Source organism: Sorghum bicolor, chromosome 8 (assembly GCF_000003195.3).
Source record: "Sorghum bicolor cultivar BTx623 chromosome 8, Sorghum_bicolor_NCBIv3, whole genome shotgun sequence".
Taxonomy (NCBI): Eukaryota; Viridiplantae; Streptophyta; class Magnoliopsida; order Poales; family Poaceae; genus Sorghum; species Sorghum bicolor.
The window spans coordinates 56,240,999-56,262,600 of NC_012877.2; the positions used below are offsets into that span (position 1 = coordinate 56,240,999).

Here is a 21,602-nt window from a genome sequence, read left to right on the forward strand (position 1 = left end):
TTATATATGGTGGGTGTGTGCGGGCGTGGTGTGAACATGTCATACTTTTTATCCTAGAGGGAGCAGCAAACCTGAGAACCTAACAATTGTAGTGGGTATTTGGAGATGAAAGCTTATGTCTGTACGAAAGATTTAAAGTTTCGATGCATCCAATGTTAATGTTAATGTGTGCTCTCATTGATAATGTGCTAATTTGATATTGGTTGAAAGGGTTGCATGGATACCTTGGTTTTGGAGGCGTTTCTAATAATGCCTCTGTCAATGTTTAAAGGCAAATTCTATAGTGCCGCTAAAAAGTTTTCAAGGCAACAAGAAAATGCCTTTAAATGTTGACATTAAAAGGCATTTTGAGAAAACGCCTAAAAAGACCTTTTACATCCATGTTTTAGCCGGCATTTTAATAAAGGCCTCCAAAGGTCTTTGAAGGCGTTTTGACCATTTTTGAAGGCATTTGTAAATGCCTTGTGTAATAAGTCATGTTGTAGTGCTTGTTCTTGAAAAGACTTTTCAATGGTTTCAGAGGCTTTCAAATGTGTATTGCGTTTAGATGATTTCAGCTGATTTGTCTCTGTCTCCGCAGAGAGAGATGTTCCTTTTTTTTTCTCTCTCTGGTTGACAGAGTTACGAGAACGCATTGCCAACGCACGCTGTTTTCCTTTTTTTGGCCTGTGCCACGCGCTTTGGACGAGGAAACATCCGTCACCCAGCCTGGGGCGGGCCTTGCCCTCGTCGCTGCGTCCGGCCCACAGAATGAAATATAAAATCCGGTCACCCTTGACCAGTGGGCCAGTGGGCGGCGGGCTTAGTCGTGGAGTGGTGCGCAGCCCACTGATTGAGCGCTTTTACACGCGTGCTGGAAACATCCATCAAAGGAAACTCAGAGTCAGAGGATTGTTCTTCCTTCATTCCGACTGCTACTTAAAAAACATTATTATGGGACCAAGAATATTGCTTATAATTAGGCCTTCACCCCGAAATCCAAAAAGTTTTCAAGATTCCCTGTCACATAGAATCTTACGGCACATGCATGAAGCATTAAATATAGACGAAAACAAAAACTAATCAGACGGTTTGACTGTAAATCACAAGACGAATCTTTTGACCTTAGTTAATCTATGATTGGATAATATTTACCACAAACAAACGAAAGTGCTACAGTAGCGAAATCCAAAAAAATTTCACATCTAAACAAGGGCCTTGTTTAGTTCCAAAATTTTTTTTGCAAAATAGGAATAGTACCACTTTCGTTTGTATTTGACAAATATTATCCAATTATGTACTAACTAGACTCAAAAGATTCGTCTCGTCAATTTCGATCAAACTGTGCAATTAGTTTTTATTTTCATCTATATTTAATACTTTATGCATGCGTCTAAATATTTGATGTGACGGAGAATCTGAAAAAATTTTGCAAAATTTTTTGAGAAGTAAACAAGGCCAAGGCCTTAAACTTAAAAGCAATCGCATGAGTACATATGGACGAAAGTTACATGGCATTATGGCAATGCTGTTGCATCAAAGAGAACAGAGAACATGTACGGGTAGTATATATTTTCTCCGAGAATACTCCAAAAGCTTGAGCCAGTCACAATCTTTGACTCTCCGTCTCCGATTGTACGCTAGTCAGGCGCCTCTTATATCCATGCATCAGCCGTGTTGAATCTCTCTAGCATCCTTCTTTTTCTCTCTAGCACCACGCTTTTTTCTCTAGCCGTGTTGAATTGCGTCACCAGCGGTGAGGTTTCTCCGGATGCGCCGAGCCAAGCACGGCGGCGATTCACTTTGCGAGAAGCGACGATTTGGGCTTGTGGAGAATCTCCCATCTCCACCGTCACTCTTTTCATCTGGGCCCGTATTTTGGGCCGAAAGCACACTATGAGATATCCCTTTGTTTAGTAGTAAAGTTCAACTTGATACGCTGCTGAATTTCACCCACGCGTGCTTCTCGACCTCTCTTTACCCTCTGCTACAGGCTATAGCGAAAGCGAGGCAATTTGGATCCCAGCATCGATGTCCCCAGCTCCTCCTCGCCTCTGATGGCCGCTCTGGCGCCGGAGGTGGAGAGGAGTCGCGGAATCGATGGCCAGTGTATATACTCTCCTCTAGGTAGGTTTATTATGTACTCCCTCCATCTCAAATTATAATTCATTCTAAAAATCTTAGAGAGTCAAAATATCCTAAAGAATATATATTTTCGTGAGTGTGGAGTAACACCACCAAGAAAACGTCATTTTCTTAACGGTTTGATTTTGGTCCCCAAGGAAACACTACTACACAAAATATTATCCGAGGCGGACAAAATAGATTTACCGAGGCAATATTATCCGAAGCGGACAAAATAGATTTACCGAGGCGGAAATCACAACCGCCTCGCACATAAAGTCACAGTAAATAGGGCATAAGGTCACAGTAAATAGGGCATTTTTCGAGGCGGATTGATGCCCGCCTCGGTAAATCAAATAAAAAACAAAAAAGGAAAAAGCCCGTAGACGAGCCCGCCGAGCCCATCCACGAGCTACCACCACCGTTGCCGCTGCTCCTCATTGTACCTCTCCGTCGCCTCCCGATGGAGCCAGGGAGGGAGGGGAGGAGGCCGGATCCGCAGCCGTTGGGCTCCAGCCCACTGGAACCATGGCTGTAGCCCACCTCTTCGCTGGATCTACGCCGTAGGGAGAGGAGGGAGGAAGTCAAAGCATGGCCGGTGTTGCCATGATGAGGGGGTGGAGGAGCGTCGCTGCGGAGAGGCCGGAACCAGCCACCACGCCATCGGATCCACGCTCGCCGCCTCCAGATCCATGCTTGGTGACGCGTGAGCTTGGGCACAGGAGGGAGGAGAGGGAGAGGCGCCGGCGCCGCGTGAGCTCGGGCGCTCTGGGCACGGACAGAGGGGAGGGAGATGCGCCGGCGCCGAGGGAGGGGATCGGAGGGAGAGGTGCCACGCGAGCTTGGGTGCTCTGGTGACGGAGAGGGAGAAGGAGGGGGAGGGGAGGCGCTGTTGCTCGGGTGCTCTGGTGACGGAGAGGGAGAATGAGAGGGAGGGGAGGCGCGTGACTGTGTGAGAAAAGGAAGGGTGAGTTTGAGTGAAACCCTAGGTTAGAAATATATACTTGAGCGCCAATCGGGCCTCAGTATGGGCCTATTTGGGCTTTGGCCTTTTTTCTAAGGCGGGCAAGTTAGGAGGTCCGCCTCTGAAAATAGAAGTATTTTTGGAGGCGCCTCCGTTAATATATTTTAGAAGACAGTTATTTTATAACCGCCTTCGTAAATTGATTTTATGAGACGGTTCAGTGTGACCGTCGCGGTTAATAAAAAGCGACCGTCTCGGTTAATGTCGGAATTAACCGAGGCGGTTCATATTTCTGCTCGCCTTTGAGGCCCATTTCAAAACGCCTCGTAAAAGTTTTTTTTTGGTAGTAGTGAAATTTAGGGAAGTCAAGGCAATTCCAGTTTTGTGTAGTGGCCATCATTTGCTCACGCATTCAGCGTTTAAGGTGCACATCTTGTTATGTATCGATTGATGTAGCTTCAAAACCATATGTTGCTTCTTTGTCGTTGAGGTGGGATTCGGCTTCAAGCTGCAAGCTCGTTGTTCGTTTCAATGTCGAGGGATGGCTCTGTTCTGTGCTGACGAAGATGACCGAGAGATCTTTGCAAGAATTAAAATATAATTCTTATTTTATTCAAGGGTGTCTTTGTAAGGATGTACTTCCTCCATTATGTAATATAGTTCATTCTAATATTCAAAATTTATCCTCAAATATAATGCATTCTAAAGGACACAAACCAATTTTAAATTGAGTACTTTTCATTTATCAACCAATCACTATTAATCATGTTAATAAATAGCGTCTGATTAGGAAATAAAATAAGGATACACATGTCTTTTATAGTCTCTTTTAATTTGTCTTAAAATTCCTATAATACCCCTATCCTAAATTATAAAACGTTTGACTTTTTTGACCTTAAGTTTGACCACTTGTTTTATTCAAATAATTTTTGTACAAACATAACCAATTTAAAGTTATTTTTGAAGAGCTTTTATTAATAAACCAAGCCACATCAAAAGAAGTGATATTTTGCATAAGTTTTTAAATACGACAAGTGATCAAACTTGGTGTTAAAAAGTCAAATATCTTATAATTTGGAATGGATTGAGTACATTATATCACAATACAGAGGGAGTATCTGTTTATGAATCAATAAAATGCAACCCGGTTTTTCTAAAAGAAGATACGCTGCTGAAAAAAAAAGAAAGCATGACCGCTGTTTTTTTTACTTTGACTAGGATGATGCCGTGCGTTATAACAAAAACAAAACAATACCCTGAAATTCTTAAGACAATTGACAACCTAGAATCAAACTCTTTATCATTTGCTCACAATGTGTCGGTACATTGGTGATCGGAACAAAGCAAATTGTCTGTTGAATCCACCTTACATGAGATTCTAGTTTTTTTTTTATTTCTTGAGCTTCTGTTTTTTTTTTATTTCTTGAGCTTCTGCTTGGAGTGGTATTATGACTGTTCCCCTCATCCCGAAAGATGATACCAAGGTCAACACTGTTAAGTATATAACCACAAGATATTTGAAAATTAGTAGAACTTGGTGTTGTGCATTCAATGAACTAATACGAATAACCATGCGACCATTAATCGTGCAGTGTTTGTTCTTATGTTGGAATATATACCTTCAAGTCTGAGAACTGTGAAATTACAGGATTTAGATAAATATAATTAGTCACGCCACTGTCGAGACAATTATATTTGTGCCAATGCATCATATGAATTTCTCCCCTTTAGATATATTAGCTCCAAGTGACATGAACTAATTTTTCAGGTAATTAACTTAAGCCCAAGAGAGTAATTTCTACAAACATTTTAACATGATAACACATGCATGTGCTTTCTTGCAGGAGCATTTTTCTCATTTGCTTAACACCTATCAAAGAGGTAGGTTCACTTATATAAATGTTGATCAAGCAGTTACCTGACCTTGATGTATATAAGCCAACTGCTAGCCAACTCCTTTTAACTCTATACAACATCAACCAAAAAGAGCTAAGGTAGAATATGATCATAAGAGGAAAATAAAAATGGTGAGATAGACTAAATCATTCATCTTTTTTTGATGAAAACTAAATCATTCATCTTGAAAGCATTGTGACAGCAAATAAAGGGAAAAACTTTCTCGCCATATATCAACATATGAGTACTGTTATCTTAATTCAGCTAACAACTGTCATCAAAGTTACTATTTCTGTGCAGATGATATTCATTCAGTTTTCACTAAGTTCTTAAAAGGTATATAGAAACAAACGAACCTGGAGTCCTAAGACACTTACATTTAGGAGGCTCCCCAAAGCACTTGGGTGCGTTCTTTGGCACAAAGCCTCCATAGAACCCAATATAAGAGTATCACATCGAAGGAGTTAGGTTTATGGGCATGCAATTTCCCATGATCTCTTATTTATCAGGGAACACATATCATAAAAGAGCTGAGATACAGTGTTTTAATTTGGAAACCCAGAAATAAGAAAACCTTAGCTTATCTTGAGATTCTTCCAGCTGATAGTCAGTCATGTAATGGCAATGTTGCGACGCCACGGCCTGCAAGCCGTCGACAGTTGCTACCTCTGCGATCAAGACCCAGAGACTATCGATCATATCGTGGCTTCTTGCTCGTTCTCACGTCAGGTCTGGTGGACCATACTCTCAGTACTTGGAGCCGACGCATCCTGGGTTGGCGATGAGACCCTTCTGGCATGGTGGGACCGTTGGAGGTTGCGCTGGCACGGTGAACGTCAGAAAGGAGCCGACACCCTCTTCGCATTAGTAGCCTGGGAGATTTGGAAGGAGCGTAACGTTCGGTGCTTTCGTAACGCATCCTCCGACGTTACACAGCTGCTGAGCACCATCAGGTCCAACGCCGACCTTTGGATCGAAGGAGGAGCCCAGCACCTTGGTTGTTTGATTCGTGAGTAGTCCGCTTTCCTTTGAGAGAGGGGGAGGTGAGAGTTGTACTGTTTATTGCTATTAAAACACCCCCCCACACCTCGCCTTCTGTACTCAGCGCCAAAGCGCACCTGTAAACGTTCTTTCTATTTAATACAATGATACGCAAACCTTTTGCGTATTCGAGAAAACAGTCAACGGGGATAAAGCAGGTAGCAAACCATTTATGGTACTTGCAACTGAGATACGTTTATTTTCAAATGAACAGTTGTGACCTACCACTGCAATCTGCGTGGCGTCATAGCCCTGCCCATGGCTGGCCGTGGCCTTCTCAAATTCGAACAAACCAAGAGGGAACCATGAAGCAAAGTTTAGGAGTTTCAGCTTTATTAAGAAGCACTTTCTGTAACCCTCTAGCAGTCATAAACAACAATGCTCTATACGCAAGGTAAATAAAACACAGACTACTCTAGCACATTTCATGTTATATTTTTTCTTTTATATATAAATCATCTTATCAAAATTGAATCTGTTAGCATCTTCACCAGAGCAGACCGTCTAACAAAATCAAAGAGCATATGTAGTAGTTGCTGCCTCAACTTTCCCACCAAAAGAATCCTAGCATCAAGCCGTCCAACCAACAAATTAAGATTAGGCGATTCATTCTTGCACTACCAACAAATTGTTCCCAATTCCCACCAAGAGTAATGTGAGGAGGATTCAGATCGATTCAATTGACAATTGGTACAAATAGGGGCTAATGCCTAATGGGACTCACCTGTATCAGGAGGGGCGCTCATCGCAGGCGAGCTGCTGGTGTGCAGCAGCGGTTGCGCCGCGCGAAGCAGCGACGGCGGCGCAGGTCGGAGAGGCGTCGTGGCGTTCGAAGGGTGCTCAGGCGTGAAGCAGCAGCGACGTTGTGGAGCCGGCGGCGCATTTGGATGGAGCCGGGAGCCGATAGAGGGGCAGTATTTTTTTTTTCTGTGATTTAATTGTGGGGGAGAGAATCATTAGCGTTGATTTATCCGGTGGCATTCTACGAAGAATTGTTTGGGTGGTTCCTCGAGCAGTGGCATTTTGAGGGACCCCTTTCCTTCCCCACCCGCCATGGCGGCGCCACCGGAGCTCGTCGACGACGCCATGGAGGAGATCTTCCTCCGCCTGCCCCCAGCCGAGCCCGCGCACCTCGTCCGCGCCGCCCTCGTCTGCAGGCGGTGGCGGCGCATCCTCACCGGCGGGGCCTTCGTCCGCCGGTACCGCGCGTTCCACGGGGCGGCCCCTCTGCTCGGCTTCCTCGACAACACGATCGATCTCCACGGCGCCAGGGCCCCTCGCTTCTCCCCAACCTCATCCGCCTCCCCGTTTCACAGGGGTCCGTTCGACTGCATCTGCTGGGATGTCCTCGACTGCCGCCACGGCCGCGTCCTCCTCGGCCTCTTCGCCGGGAGGGTCAACCTCGTCGTGTGGGACCCCGTCACCGGCCACCACCAGGCGCTGCCGGACCCCGGTTTGCTCCCGGGGTACTACAGCGCGGCAGTGCTCTGCGGCACCGCGCGCGGCGGCTGCGGCTGCGACAACCTCCACTGCTGCCGCGACGGCGGTGGCCCGTTCCGCGTCGTGCTGGCAGGGATGGAGTCGATGGACTACTTCGCACGGGGGGAGGACGCCGGCGTGCGGGCGCGCCTCTACTGCTCGGAGGCCGCTGCCTGGGTCGCCTCGGCACATCTACCCTCCAATTCCCATGTCATGCGGAAGCCCAGCGCCGTCGTCGGGGACGACGTCTACTTCCAGCTGATGTCGGCCTACGTGATTCTGAGGTACGACACGGCCAGGAACCGCCTGTCCACCTTCGACCCTCCGCCGGCGCACGCCGACGAAGGGGGCATCGTGCTCATGCCCATGGACGGAGAGGACGGTGACGGTTCGTCGCAGCTGGGGCTCGCCGGCGTCAGGGGTTCGAGGCTGTGCCTGCGGTCGACGAGTGTCGGCGCAGAGGGAGAGGGGATTGCAGGATGGGTGCGGCGCGGGGACATTGAGCTCATGACACGGATCCCGTTTTTGCCCTATAGCGAAGCCCAGGTGATTGCTTCTGCAGAGGGATTGGGTACCATCTTCTTCTTCGTCTCAACTGAGGTTGGCCTCTTCGCGATCGACTTCAAGTCAGGGCAGGAGCGCAAGGTGAGCGAGCCTGGCAACTACAACAACTTCACTGTCTTCCCGTTCATGAGCTTCTACACTCCAGGTATTGTAGCTTAGTTGCAATCATCCCGCACTGTATACTGCTTACCTACATTTGCTTTGTTCCGGTACATATCAGTAGAGGGGTACAGAGTACTTAGTAGAATACATGAAGAAAACATTGATCTGTTGATATGGATTGCAAGTTTAGTGTAGCCTGGTTTCTTTCTGTCCTTACCCTTCTTTTTTTTTGTCAGTTTCTTTGTCTTAGTTTCAGTGTCTGTAATTTTTGAACCTTTTGCGTAACATAAATCTCCTGTAGGGGTGCAAACCCCTACACTTTGTAAAAAAAAAGAGCATTGATTTGTTGATGTATGAAAGATATACAAACAGAATAATTTCATTAGGTTTGAATTGTTAAGGACTGTTAATGAAATGAGTATGGTGTTCCTAGTCTTCTTTTTTCCTTTCACAGGCTAGAAGAAGTTGATATGTTGTTTTGGTATTTCTCCTTTGGCTATTCTGAAACCTCACAGAACAAAACCCAATGTTATGAACTTTGTAATTGCGCGTAGAAATCACAAAGACACAAACTAATGTTTTATTATGTCATTTTGGTACTTTATTTTACTCTGTTTACAAATACTACTACATAGCTGGCACTATCTACTATTTCATCTTAAAAATGGTATATGTTTTTCGATGTGATCATTTTAACCCGTGTTGAAGGGAAAAAAGAAACCATCTTAACCTGAATGCTTGGTGTCTCCAGATTGTAGAAGCGGCAAGTTACCATCACCCAGGAGGACAGACTAATCTATATAACTGAGACGAAGAATGGACCTGGCCGATCTACATATGCATCAAGTTGAGTTTGCTGGTGCTCTCATCTTTCTATTGCAGGGTTGATGTCTTGCAAGTAATACAAGCCAACATATGGTCAGTTATGCTCCTCTGCTCTCTGCCTGATCATGGTCAGGAATATAGGTGAGGGAGGGGGGCTAATTGTTAGATACATGTATACATACCTTTTTTTTGTTCTTGTAACATGGATCACTGTCGGGTAGTAATACGTTATTACACTTCGCCACTTTCGGCAGGTGTTAAGTTATATACTCCACAGCATTTAGCCATGCTCTAAACCCAAACCGTTTTGCACCTCTAGCAATAGAAAGATTCTAAAGTTATCGTTCGAATAATCGCCACATGAGCCGTGTTGAATTTCTAGCATATTTCTAATAACACCACAATATTTAATCATACATGGATAGATGAACCTCAGCAGAGCTTTCATTTTACACACTATATTTGTACAATTATGATATTGACATGGGCCTGTTTGGTAGCCATTCTCTGCAGCAACTGCCATGCAGCTCACTCTCACAGGTTATATTGTGTATTACTGTACAAAAAGCAGCAGTTGCTGCAAAGTAGCTCAAGCGATGTTGATGGATTTTGGGCACACAAAAAAAAACACCTACGGCCTAAAACAGCGCGCTTCATGACCCGCTTCTCCTACTCGTGTTTCCTCTCCCAACGGCACCTACACGTGTGACACACGGAAGTGGCATAGAGGGAGCAATTGGATACGATTTCTTCTTGTGTCTGAACGGTGAAAGAACGAAATTCTATTTGATTTCTGTTCTGTGAAAGCTAGCTGGGTTGCCCGACCACGTGGGGCTCATCGTCAATGAAAAGGAATTTGAGTAGTCGTACTTAGAAAGGACGACAACCTCAATATCTTTCTACAAATTTTGCATGAGTTGTTACAATTGGTTTGATTAGACCGTTGGTGACATGTAGATGTAGAAACAAGGTGAATTTTTTTTTAATTCTAGAGTCTGAATGATGGTCTAATCAGAATTACTTGCATCATATCACAGGCCCAGGTTCAATGCAATTAGAATGTTGGATGAGCTAGAGAGTCAACATTAAAGGATTCACATGGGATGGAAAAGATGTTGAAGAGATTTTGGCTAGATAATATACAAAATATGGGTTCTGATCTTTTGATGCTACTAATCTGTACCTGTGTAAGTGCATTAAGCCACTTAATGTGTTTTGGTTGATTGAATGACAACCGCGATTAAAAGAACTAATGATTTTGCTAAGTGTGAAATAGGGAAAAGCTATCTCACGGGTATTTGATACAAGTTTACAAAAGCCAAAATCATGTATTGTTGTATGAAGCAATCTAGTTCAAGCACAAAACAGCAATGCAAATGGAATTATTGAAAAGGCTTATTTATTGTGAAGATCGCTATCAATTATATGAAAGCAAAAATGAAAGGTACAAAATTGATTGGATGATTCAAAGCAACATATGACTTGAAGACTTGAGATGGTGAAGATAGCAAGGAAAGGCTTCGAGGTACTAAGCAAAGGTGAAGGGCAAGCGACGGCTTGACGGTCGAAAAACCTAGCTCGGGTGAAGAAGGAATTACTTGCATTTAGTTGAGGTACTAAGGGTCATGTTGATGTGGAGGATCAAATCTACTATTGAAGTAGTTAATGGAAATGACTTGGTACATTTGGAGTCAAATCTATCTATTGAATGGAACGAAGTCATGTGCTCAAGATGGCTATGCTAAGTTGAAAACAAGTTTGACATGATGACACCCTCAGCTTATCAAGAATTGAAAGAAAGGCTTTGGTTTCATGAAAGCTTTTCAAGCGGTTTCAATTTGATTTATGTTTTGATCTTGAGTTGATAGGAAAGCCGTACTATTAAGAGGGATGCATCATGATCATAGATTAATACTCTCTAGTGCTCAAGTCAACCCATGTGAGGTCATAGAGAGACTAACCTGAGAGTTGAACTCAATGTGCACAGGCCGTGCATATCAGACGTGTCCGGTATGGGTACTGTTGTGCATACTGACTTTTTGAGATGTGATGACCAAGGAGCTGTTCCGGCGCGTGTCAGCACTTCCGGCGCACGTCAGCAAGTGCTGACACGTCGGAAGTTCCGACGTACGTCGGGAGTTCCGACGTAGGCTTCTCCGTGGTAGAGAGTAGCAAGCTAACAGGGGTAAGCCTTTTGGCCTCGACCATATCGGACGTGTCCGGTATGATACCGGACGTGTCCGGTATGGCCAACGGCTAGTTAACGGCTAGTTTTCAAAACTGTCTTTATATACCCCTCAGCCCTCTTCTTTTGGGGCTGCTGATTCTACTGGTTTTGGACATATTGCTGAGCTTTGCTAACTCTCCCCAACCCTCTCTTTGTGAGTGTTTGATCTACTTTGACAAATCCAACTTGTGGGTTGAAAGATTTTTGAATTAGAGAGCAAGCCACCACTTGAGCACTTGAGCATATTGTCTATTTCGTGATTTGCATTTGTTGCTCTTGGACTCTTCGGTCCTAGACGGTTAGGCGTCGCCGGAGAGCACCGAAGTGTTTGTGGTTGCCTCGGATTGTTTGTGCAGGTCGGATTTCGTCTCCGCAAGGGAAGAAATCAGCTAGTGGAAAGAGAATTTGGAGTTGAAAGGTGGACCTTTGAGCTAGAGTGACCTTAGTGGTAGCCTCTAGGTCATCGAGTGCCTTATCCGTAGCCCCCTCAACGAAGATTAGGTCTCGACGGAGACTAAACTTCGGTAAAATAAATTTTGTGTCTCCCTTTGCATTACATTTGAAATTTATGCCTTATCTGTTGTGTGAGCTACTCTGCAGGGTTCTAGTACCATATTTAATGTGTTTGAGGTCCCTGCAGGTAGAGGAAGAAGTTTCACAGTACAAGGATTGAATATCCTCTGCTCGTGAATTCCGGACGCGTCCGAGATCAAGCCGAACGTGTCTGATTTGGGACAGCACAGCACTTCATATATAAATTGTTTGATCTGTGTTGGATACTAGTTTGCAGGGTGTTGTATATTTATATTTCTCCATATAAGCTGTATACAGGTTTAGGAGAAGCTGGAGAACAGAAACAACTAAGTGTCGTGTGCTCGTGAATTTTGGACGTGTCCGTGTTGGTACCGGACGCGTCCGGTATTTGCGAGTTGTCAAGAATATTTCTTTCTACGATCTAATCTCAGTGGTGCAGGTGTTAGAATTATTTAATATTGTTTACAACTGTTTCTCTGATTATCTTTGTGTGGAGTTTTTCATTTACGTGGAAAACTCCAGTTCTAATCGTTTTCGCATTTTAAGTTGCAAATTTCCAAAAACGCCTATTCACCCCCCCTCTAGGTGCATCCTTGGTCCTTTCAACCTGGGCAAGCAAGTCAAGAATACCGGCATCCACTCGAACGAAAATTATTTACTTACATCGTCCATTTCATTCAACACAATGAGTGATAACACCTTTGTGATTTGTACTCAGGTGTGTTGTATATGCTTGAGAATGTGAGTTTTTTTATCATGAGAACAGTGAGTGATTCTTTGCTCTACTGTGGTAATGTAAATTTGTGATCATGATGAGGATAGCTACTGCCACGATTTTTTTTTGAGGGGAACTACTTTTTTTGTTCCGATATAATTTGGATGCACACAACTCACACACTCCACACTCACACCACATGTACACATACGCAAAGAAGAGATTGGGAGGCACGCGTGTGTATCCTGGAATTTCTGGAATAATTTCAGAAAATAAAATGGGATCACTAGGATTTGAATCTGATGGACGTTCCACTAGACTGTTCTACCACTGGACCTACAACGATCTCCAATGGCCATGCAGCGTCATGCAAGAATCCTTGTGCTGGGCGCAGCTCAAGCGCTACGTCCATTGGGCCTGACAACAAGGCTTGATCGGGCCTTTATCGGCCCGACAAGAAACACCTGATCTGGGCCAGTCTCGCCGCCAATTGACCAGTTTCCGGCCTTCCCGTCTCGTGCCGCTCTGCCGCCGCCGGCGGTGAGTTCCACTCCACTGCGCAATCTGTGCTGACTTCTTTCTCAGGTGTTGATCTTGCGCCCTAGAATGGATTGATCTCTCGGAAGATCAGAACATCCCAGTGTACCGAGTATGCATACTAGCTAGGTATCTATTTCAGGTGTTTGCTTCCGATCCTTTCCAGTTTCAGGATTTTGAAACCGGAAGGATTTGAGTACCATGGAGAGCTTAACGAGCTGGTTTCATGATTTCTCTTGTTTTTTTTGAATGTACAGGAGGGGCAAAGCCCCTACTGGATTTTATATTAGCTTAAAAGGGTAAGAGTTATACAATGTAAAAGGAGGAAATAAAAATCTCAACAGGGAGAAGAGAGGGGGGGGAGGGAGGAGGTGCTAAAACAGCCACTGAAGCAGGATCAGCAGCAGCAAACAGCAGAGAGGGAACTCTAGGATACAAGGAAAGAGCAAAAAAATATACCCTCCACTAAAGCTTCAAAACCTCCTAAGATAAAATTGTAATCCATTGGTTGATTGCTGGAGAGTAACTCTTCTTTGATCTGAGAAGCAACAAATCAAATTCTTCTCTGAAGTCTGCTTTTGCTTTGTTTAGGCAAGGATTGATCTGCCTGAAAATGAGGTCATTCCTGCTTTTCCAAATCGTCCAGCACATTAAGATGATGATCTCCATGAAAAAAGGAACATTCAGTTGATCTCTGAAGCTTTGAAGAGCTTGGAAAGGGTCGAGGCTTGTGTCAATCTGAATATTTAACCATCCCCAGCATTGGATAGCAAAGGGGCATTGGATGAATAGATGAATAGAGCTTTCTGACAAACCATTTGTGCAGAGAACACAACTATAATCTTGAAGAGCCATGTTTTTCCTTTGCAGAAGCTCTCTGCTGCTGATTCTATCTTTCAAGAGAAGCCAGAAGAAGACCTTGTGCCTGTTTTGACAGGAACTTTTCCAAATCCATTTAAAGGCTGGGTGAGGAGAGGATTGCCCACTTAACTGTTTGTAAGCTTTTTTCACAGAGTAAAGACCAGAATTCCATATATAAGACCATGAGTCCTTCGAGTCATTGAGATGAATAGAGTTCAGGTCCTCATTAAGGGAGGTTAACTGTGAGTGAGCTTGGTGGGAGAGAGGCAAATGGAAGAGGCCATGAAAAGGGACTTGAGAAAACCCTTGTCTAAAAGTGATCTTTTTGATTTTTGCAAAAGACATCAATTCAGGGAATTTGAAAGCCAGAGTTGAATCTCCCCACAGATCTTCCCAAAATAAACAGGTGGAGCCCTCATTGATAGAAACTCTGGCCATGCCCTTGAATTTGTCTAGGAGCTTTAAAACATCCCTCCACCAGAAGGAGCCAACCTTTGAAGTTCCTGGTAACTTTCCTGAAGAATAGTAAGATTCCCATATGAGTGAGACCCAAGGTATGTCCTCCTTGTTAAAGAATTTATGAAGGTACTTTAGTAAGAGAGCTTCATTTTGGGTTCTAATATTAAGCACACCCAGTCCACCTTCTTGTTTTTCTCTGCATACCATGGGCCAGGCAGCCTTTGGCTTTTGTTTTGCATTGAAATCTGCTCCTCTCCAAAGACAGTACTTTCTGAATTTGTCAATTTGGTCAAGGACTGTTTGCTGTAAGAGGAAAGTGCTCATGCAGAAGGAAGGGAGAGTTGTGAAGACAGAGTTTGTAAGCTCTAATCTCCCAGCTTGATTTAGGAACATTGAGGTAGCTGCCAACCTTCTCTCACATTTGTTAACTAGGGGGGTGAAGTCAATGACCCTGGGTTTTGTGAGGCTGAGAGGGAGGCCCAAATAGGTAAAGGGGAGTTTTCCTGCTTCACATCCAAAAGTCCTTGCTAGATGGGCAAGCTTTTCCTCAGTAAGATTAATAGGGATCATCATAGACTTGCTATAGTTGACATTTAGGCCAGTAGATGTGCCAAAACTTTGAAGAAGTGCCTTGAGGGTCCAGAGCTGTTTGCTGCAAGCCTCCATTACTATCAAAGTGTCATCAGCATACTGAATGACAGGGAAATCAGCAGAACATCTTAGGGGCATTGGAAGCTTGAGGAGGTTGATATCTTTGGCCTTGTTGATGATTGACTGAAAGAAATCAGCTGCTAGCACAAAGAGGAGAGGAGACAGAGGGTCACCTTGCCTCACTCCTCTCCTACAGTGAATGACTTTCCCAGGCACCCCATGGAGTAGCACAGAAGAAGTGCCAGAATTGAGAATTCCTTTGATCCAGTTAATCCATTTTTGCCCAAAACCTTTGGCTTGAAGAATCTGTAGAATTGCTTGATGCTCAATCTTATCAAATGCCTTTTCAAAATCTAGCTTGAGGATGATCATCTCTTTTTTAGACTTATGGCAAATATGAATATACTCTAGAGCCCAAGCCAGGCAATCCTGTATTGTTCTGGTTTTTATGAAGCCATATTGATTCTTATGCACCAGCTGCTTAATTGGTTCTTGAAGTCTATTTGCCAAGAGTTTTGTTAAGAGCTTGATTGAAGAGTTGAGGAGGGAAATGGGTCTGTAATCTGACACTGTTTGAGGGCTATCCTTCTTGGGGATTAAAGTGATGTATGATCCATTTATACTTCTCAAGCAGATGTCACCATTACAGAAGCCTCTGCATAAATTATAAAAATCTTGAGAGATCAAGCTCCAGCATCCCTTAATAAATTTATTGGAAAAACCATCTGGCCGGTGATTTATTGTTAGGCAGGTGAGCCACAACTCCATCAATTTCTTCCTTAGAAAATTCTGCCTCAAGGTCATCTAGATTAGGTACTGACTGAATGAGATCAGCAAGATTAAAAGCCATTTGACTGAATTCAGTTACTCCCAGCCTTGACTTAAAAGCATTCCATAGAAGGGTGGCCTTCTCATCATGGTCTTGGAGAGATCTTCCCTCATTATCAACTAGAACAGAGATTGAATTTTTCCTATGTCTGATTGTTGCATGAGCATGAAAAAATCTTGTACCTGCATCCCCTTCTTTCACCCATCTTATCTTTCCTCTTTGCCTCCAATAGGTCCTCTGCTGTTTCAGTAAGGAGATGAGCTTCTGAGCAATGAAATTCCTAAAGTTCCATTCAGCAAGTGACAGATCTCTGAGATTTTCAATGGCTTCAAAGAAATGGAGAACCAGCTTAAATTTTTCAACTGTGTCAGCAAGCCTTGGTAGAGCAGCATTCCAATCTTTCAGAGTTTTCCTCATGTTCTTGAACTTTGCTGTAATAGACCTAGCAGGGTCAGCGTGAGGGGAAGGGGTATTCCATCCCAGGACAGCAGCATGGACAAATTGATCATGGGCTAGCCAGTGGTTTTCAAACCTGAAAATTTTTGCCTTTGGAATTGAAGTACTAATTGAAACGACCTAGATTTTTCCAAAAAGGGAAAAATCCACAGATTCGGATTATAATGTGATAATTCAAAAATTGAACCATCTCATTATCATATATCAGTCGTTATCATAGTCATACATCGTGAGAAACAAAAATTACAACACATTTACTTTACAAATCTTGGTCAACAAGCTTATTACATCGTTTTTCTAGCGGAAACACACACGGGTCTTTATCAGAGTCGATGTAGCGCGTCAGCGGTGAAGGCTCCTCCTTCACGAGCAGTCATCAGAGTCGGCGTAGTTTATCAGCGAGCGTAGTCTTCATCTTTGAACCAAACTTGAGCACAGGATCGAGACCACCTAATCCTTCTATTCTCCGTAGTAATCATCATAGGCCACGTTCAAACCTGCTAAACAATTTTCAGTACGATTTGTACTGGCCACTGGCTCCCACCCTATGCTTTTGCGTAAGCTTTGTGGTAAGTGGAATGCAAAGGGTAGATCAAGAGGCCTATATATGGCTGTAGTTTTCCTATGCAAGTTCATCAATGTTTTATAATAATAATTCATCAAGTTTTATTCCATCTCATCCACACATCCATCCATCCATCCCATCACACACATCTCACCACACTCTCACTCTCTAGGCGGCAAGTACGTCTCCCGCTCGTGCCTTGCCTCAACGGCCAACGCCGGATCCAACACAAACCCAGAGGAAGGTAGAAAGGACTCCTCTCACTAGTCAAGTGAAGCTGTACTTAGGAAAGGTCCATAGCCGACGAATCGGCATATGTATCGATCGATCAACCAAACTCTGCAGAGGTTTACACTAACCACAAGATCACCATCATCGACGGTGGCCCCCGTCTAGGCTGATTCTGAGCTGCCTCCCAACTAAATACGATGCCACCCTACCACTCAGAACTGGGGCCATACCGGAGTACCACCGGCATGCTGAGACTGTGAGGCGTAGTACCGGGCCCCCAAGGTCACTACGCTGTCTTAGGAGGGTGTGGGTCCTCATGCCCGTACCTCCCTACACTATCTGCTATCAACCTAGTAGTAGTGGCACCGCACTAGCTGGTCGTACATCCGTCCCGTTCCATGGCTAAGGCGAGTGGCGTGTAAGTCTTCCTAAGACCCGGTCCACAGAATATATCAGTCCTTAGGGTGACCAAACAGGATATCTTTACGAGGGGCCAACCGATGCCCGGCTCGACGGAACATCCGGTTACCCCGTGCTATACAACACCTCCCATCCCAGCGCTTCGTCCCACGAAGACACTCCACTCCGGGACCTCTCCCTGTCACATGTACCCGCCACAGGTAACTCTCATGGAGAACGCCTAGGTAGCGTCCCCCGGCAAGACTTGTCCCAAGACTCGTCGTAAATCCTGCTCGGTCGACTCAACCCTCACCACACACCCAAGACGCACGCCAAGATCTCCCCAATCCATTATCCATCTCATTATCCAGTTATCGGCACCGCGTACCTTATCCACTCACATCCAATCTCCCACATTGCATCACATCACAGATATAATGCATAGTAGAAGCAGTAGCAAGTAGTATGCAAGCATCTAACCTAACAGCGGGTGTGCGAGGGTTATAGGTTGCAACAAGGCAATGGCTCACAAGCATTTCTACCATGCAACCTATCATAGTTCATTTGCATAAAAGTAAAGCACTAGCATCTATAATATTGCATGTCTAATAGGATTCTACGAGGTTGGGTGGGACGTGGCACCTGTCGAATGACATTTCCAAGATCCTCAGTGCACTCGTAGTCGTCCTCATCCGAAGTCACATTCCATCCGCATGTCCTTCCTCCAACGGGTCCTGATCTGATCAACGCTAACCGAAGCAACTATCTCGAAAGCGACAAACACGAAACAATCAAACCACTAGACCTAGAAGGACTTGAAAAGAGGCGACAAATCACTGAAGAACAACTACACTAAAAGAGCACCGAAAGGAAAACAACTTAGCCCTCTCGGCGGATGTCCGATCCCTGGGCTAAAAGAAACGGGAATGGTTGTTCACTAAGTACAAGCCAGAGTCTTAGCCTAGCCGGTACTTCCCGGGTTAACTGAGTCAACCTGTACGGCTTTAATAAATGGCTTAGACTCTAACTCATTCTAAGCAAACACCATGGCTTACGGTCTTCCGATCCAAGTGTCATAGAGATCGACGAGAACCGAAAAGACTACGAGCACGAGAAGTTTCGGTCTCTCTCAATCCATACGCCATTGTAGTTGGCGAGAGCTGAGAGAGGGTGGAACAAAGAGAGAAGAAAAGGGAGTGGTCTACTTCTTCCCATCCACTCGCCATGGTATGAGACGGGGAATCAGAAAGAGCGACACACAAGAATCACGAGTGCTCAAACTACTTGTAGGGTACCACGACCTAGGTACACTAAATGCACTAAGACATCCCTAGGGTTCTTAGCAGTGCGGGTGTCACCGCGAGAACCAAGGAAATGCTACAGTCGAATAGGTACAAGCATACAAGAGTTTAAACACAAAGAACCAAAAAGGCGGGAAAAGACACGGGTTTCACTTCCCATTGATCCACTTGCCATAGCGACGGCGGGAATCACGGAATTGGAAATAAAACATTAAACAAGCAAAAGGGCTCAATCCGCATCTTACTAGATCGACAGGGATTGAGACCAAAAGAGAAAAACGAAATCACACTCTTCCAACCAACACGCCATAGAACGAAAAACGGTTGGTTAAAAGAGATACGACCCCACACTCTACTCCAACTCATAACACTTCACGACCTAGATGCTTCTAATTCGGCACAAGGTCATTCCTATAGTTACAGTCGATGCGGTTGTCATCGCGGGAACTAGGGGAGATGCCTGGGTCTAGGTGGCATAAGCATACGAGACAGTTATGATAAACATGCGAGAAAAAAATAGGGTAAGCTCGATGGCCATGGCGATGCGACTTGCGACCATGAGCTTCACCTGACGAGTTGGCGTCCGACTGTTCCACATAGGTTGCCCGCTAATTCTTATCCCACTAGACTAGGTCATTTAGGTCTCGAATGTGCGGGTAAGAACCGCGTCGTTAACGACATCGAGTCCACGATGACCACGTCCGAGGGACGGGAATAGGAGCTAACGACCGTAGCGCAACGAAGTCAATTAAACACAGGGAATGAGTTACGCTCGGCATCGCGATCACGGTGGGACGAACCCACGATCGAAATGATCGAACGCTCTACCATTTTCCCTAACCGGCTCGAAGGCTCGGTCCTCAGGCATGCAAATAACAAAAGAAGGAACAACGGAAATACGAGAGAGAAGGGACATGCTCGGCATTACGGCCATGGCGAGACGAACTCGCGATCGCAACATTCAAACACGTCACTCTCTCAACCGGCTCGACGGCACGGTCCACAACGACAAGAACAAATGCACAAATTGCAACACTAACAAGACGACGACTCGGAGTAGCACATTTCCATAGCGACCAAAAGAGATAGAGATAGATAAATAAATAGACCAGCACGAAGGCACGGCACAGGCATAAATAGATTGAGATAAGTCATGCATTAGACAAGATATGAGATGAATGATCATGAACAAACGACAGATAACGAAATGATGTATGAACAGCTATGAATTAGCATGGAGAAGTTTCGTCAATGACGACTAGGGTTTAGGGGGGGTTTCGACCTTGCAGTTGGCGGGCTTAGGGTCACGGTCGTGGCGTGTCCACGGGGTTGACGACACCGTGGCTACGCTGGTCGGAGAGCGCAGCTATGACGAGCTCGCGGTGGCACGACGAGGACGGCGGTGGCGTGGCCGCGGCTCCGGCAAGGGGAAGTGCTGCTGCTGCTGCTGTGCGTTCCAGTTGCGGCTTCTCTGTAGGGATGGGAAACCTCGGCACAAAGGCCGGCCGAGAAGGCGGCACACCCTCGGCAAAAGCACGGCAAGGCCACTGCTTCCCTGCAACCGCAGTAAAACACGGCACGAAGGCCGATCTCAGTCGAGAACGTGACAGAAGGGGAAAAAGAAGGGGACTTAGGCACTGGTGGCTCACCGGCGGCAGAGAAAAGCTTCGCGAGGTGGTGCTGCCGCTGCTGCACGTTCAGGCTCGGTGGAGGGGAGGTGTTCGCGATCACCACGGCGAGGTGAGCACGACATCCCGAACGGAGCGGGTACCAGTGTTGCAGGCGACGTCGCGACGGGGACGGCGTCCTGGTGCTCGCGGGGCGGAGACAGAGGCGTCGTGGTCGGGGCGAGGTCGTGGTCACGGCCGCATGGTGAAGCTCCGGGGCGTGGCCGAGGCGCGGGCGGCTCCGGTGCACAAGCCGGAGGGAGCTCGTGCTGCTGGTTCGGCTCGGCGTCGCGGACTACGGTGAGGTTCATGCGCGTCGTCGTCGATGGAGCTCGGCGAAGGCTCGGCGTCGAGGGCTTCGGCGGCGTTGCAGAGCTTCCGGGCGCTGGCGTTGTCGATGAGGTGTCGTCGAAGATCGACGTCGCGGCTCCGGCGTCACCGTGGCGAGGACGCGGACGAAGCTCGGCACGGCGGTGCTCGGCGTCGCGGGGCACCGAGGGGGCTTGGTGGCGCTGTGGCGTCCGCGCGGCCGGCCGTGGTCGTCGGGGTCCGGTCGGGGCTCGGCGCGGCGAGGGCGCGGAGCTCCTGCCCATCGTCGAGGCGCGGCTCGGACACGGGGACGGGAGGGCGAGCAGGGAGGCTGGGGGCTTCGCACGGCCGACGGCAGGGCCCGTGCGCGACGTCGAGGCGTCGAGGGCGAGGCTGATACGGCGGCGGCGCTGCTTGGGAGCAGAGGAGGAAGGGGAGGGCGGCGGCGAGGCTAGGAGTGGAGCAAGCAGTGGCGGCGCGATTCTTATAGCGGTGCGAGGCTAGGGTTCCAGAGGCAGCGCGTCCATCCTCGGCGTCCGTGTCCGCGTTGGGACACGTGGAGCGCATCAGCACGGACGTCGAGGGGCAGAGGGCAGGCGCGCAGGGGCCTGCTCCTTGGCGCGGCGGCGTCGGCGTCTGGGGAAGGCAGGGGGCGCGTCCTCTCCTAGGGTTGGCGCTGAGGCGCCTGTGGCTGGGCCTGGCAGGCCGCGGCTTGGGCCAGAGAGGGTGCTGGGCCACGGGGGAGAGAGAGAGGAGGCTTGCGGCTGGGCCTCGGGCCGGGGCGAGGCAGGGGAGGGGAGCGGGCCGACCTGGCTGGGCTGGTGGCGTTAGCAGGCCAGGAGGAGAGGGGGAGAAGGTTGGCCAGGCCTGGTGCGCGGGATGGGCTA

General features: G+C 46.6%; 3 protein-coding genes and 1 long non-coding RNA gene across 8 annotated transcripts; 1 reads left to right on the forward strand and 3 right to left on the reverse strand.

Annotated features, from left to right (window-relative positions):
* LOC110429880 lies at positions 5,433 to 6,813 on the reverse strand. Its single transcript, XR_002447061.1, has 2 exons — positions 6,729 to 6,813; positions 5,433 to 6,081 (listed from the first exon to the last, which is right to left on the reverse strand). It is a non-coding gene; the product is annotated as an uncharacterized LOC110429880 (long non-coding RNA).
* On the forward strand, positions 6,148 to 12,487 carry LOC8068864. 5 transcript variants are annotated; one of them, XR_002447059.1, is made up of 5 exons: positions 6,149 to 8,192; positions 8,901 to 9,115; positions 10,012 to 10,161; positions 10,251 to 11,725; positions 11,842 to 12,487. XR_002447059.1 is itself a non-coding variant. In XM_002442298.2 (3 exons), the coding sequence occupies exons 2-3, from the start codon at positions 7,058 to 7,060 to the stop codon at positions 8,942 to 8,944; spliced, it is 1,179 nt and encodes a 392-aa protein (XP_002442343.2). In that variant the 5' UTR covers positions 6,149 to 6,659; positions 6,738 to 7,057; the 3' UTR covers positions 8,945 to 9,317. The 5 variants fall into 5 exon arrangements, 2 of the variants coding, with proteins under 2 accessions (XP_002442343.2, XP_021302255.1); XR_002447060.1 differs by having other exon boundaries at positions 6,148 to 8,192; positions 8,901 to 8,995; positions 10,012 to 11,725; XR_002447058.1 differs by having other exon boundaries at positions 10,012 to 11,725.
* On the reverse strand, positions 20,044 to 20,717 carry LOC110437616 (predicted GPI-anchored protein 58). The gene is made up of 3 exons (XM_021466103.1): positions 20,511 to 20,717; positions 20,389 to 20,428; positions 20,044 to 20,294 (listed from the first exon to the last, which is right to left on the reverse strand). Exons 1-3 carry the CDS (start codon positions 20,715 to 20,717, stop codon positions 20,044 to 20,046), a joined length of 498 nt encoding a protein of 165 aa, XP_021321778.1.
* Positions 20,842 to 21,282, reverse strand: LOC110437617 (recQ-mediated genome instability protein 1-like). The gene has a single exon (XM_021466104.1). It carries the CDS (start codon positions 21,280 to 21,282, stop codon positions 20,842 to 20,844), a length of 441 nt encoding a protein of 146 aa, XP_021321779.1.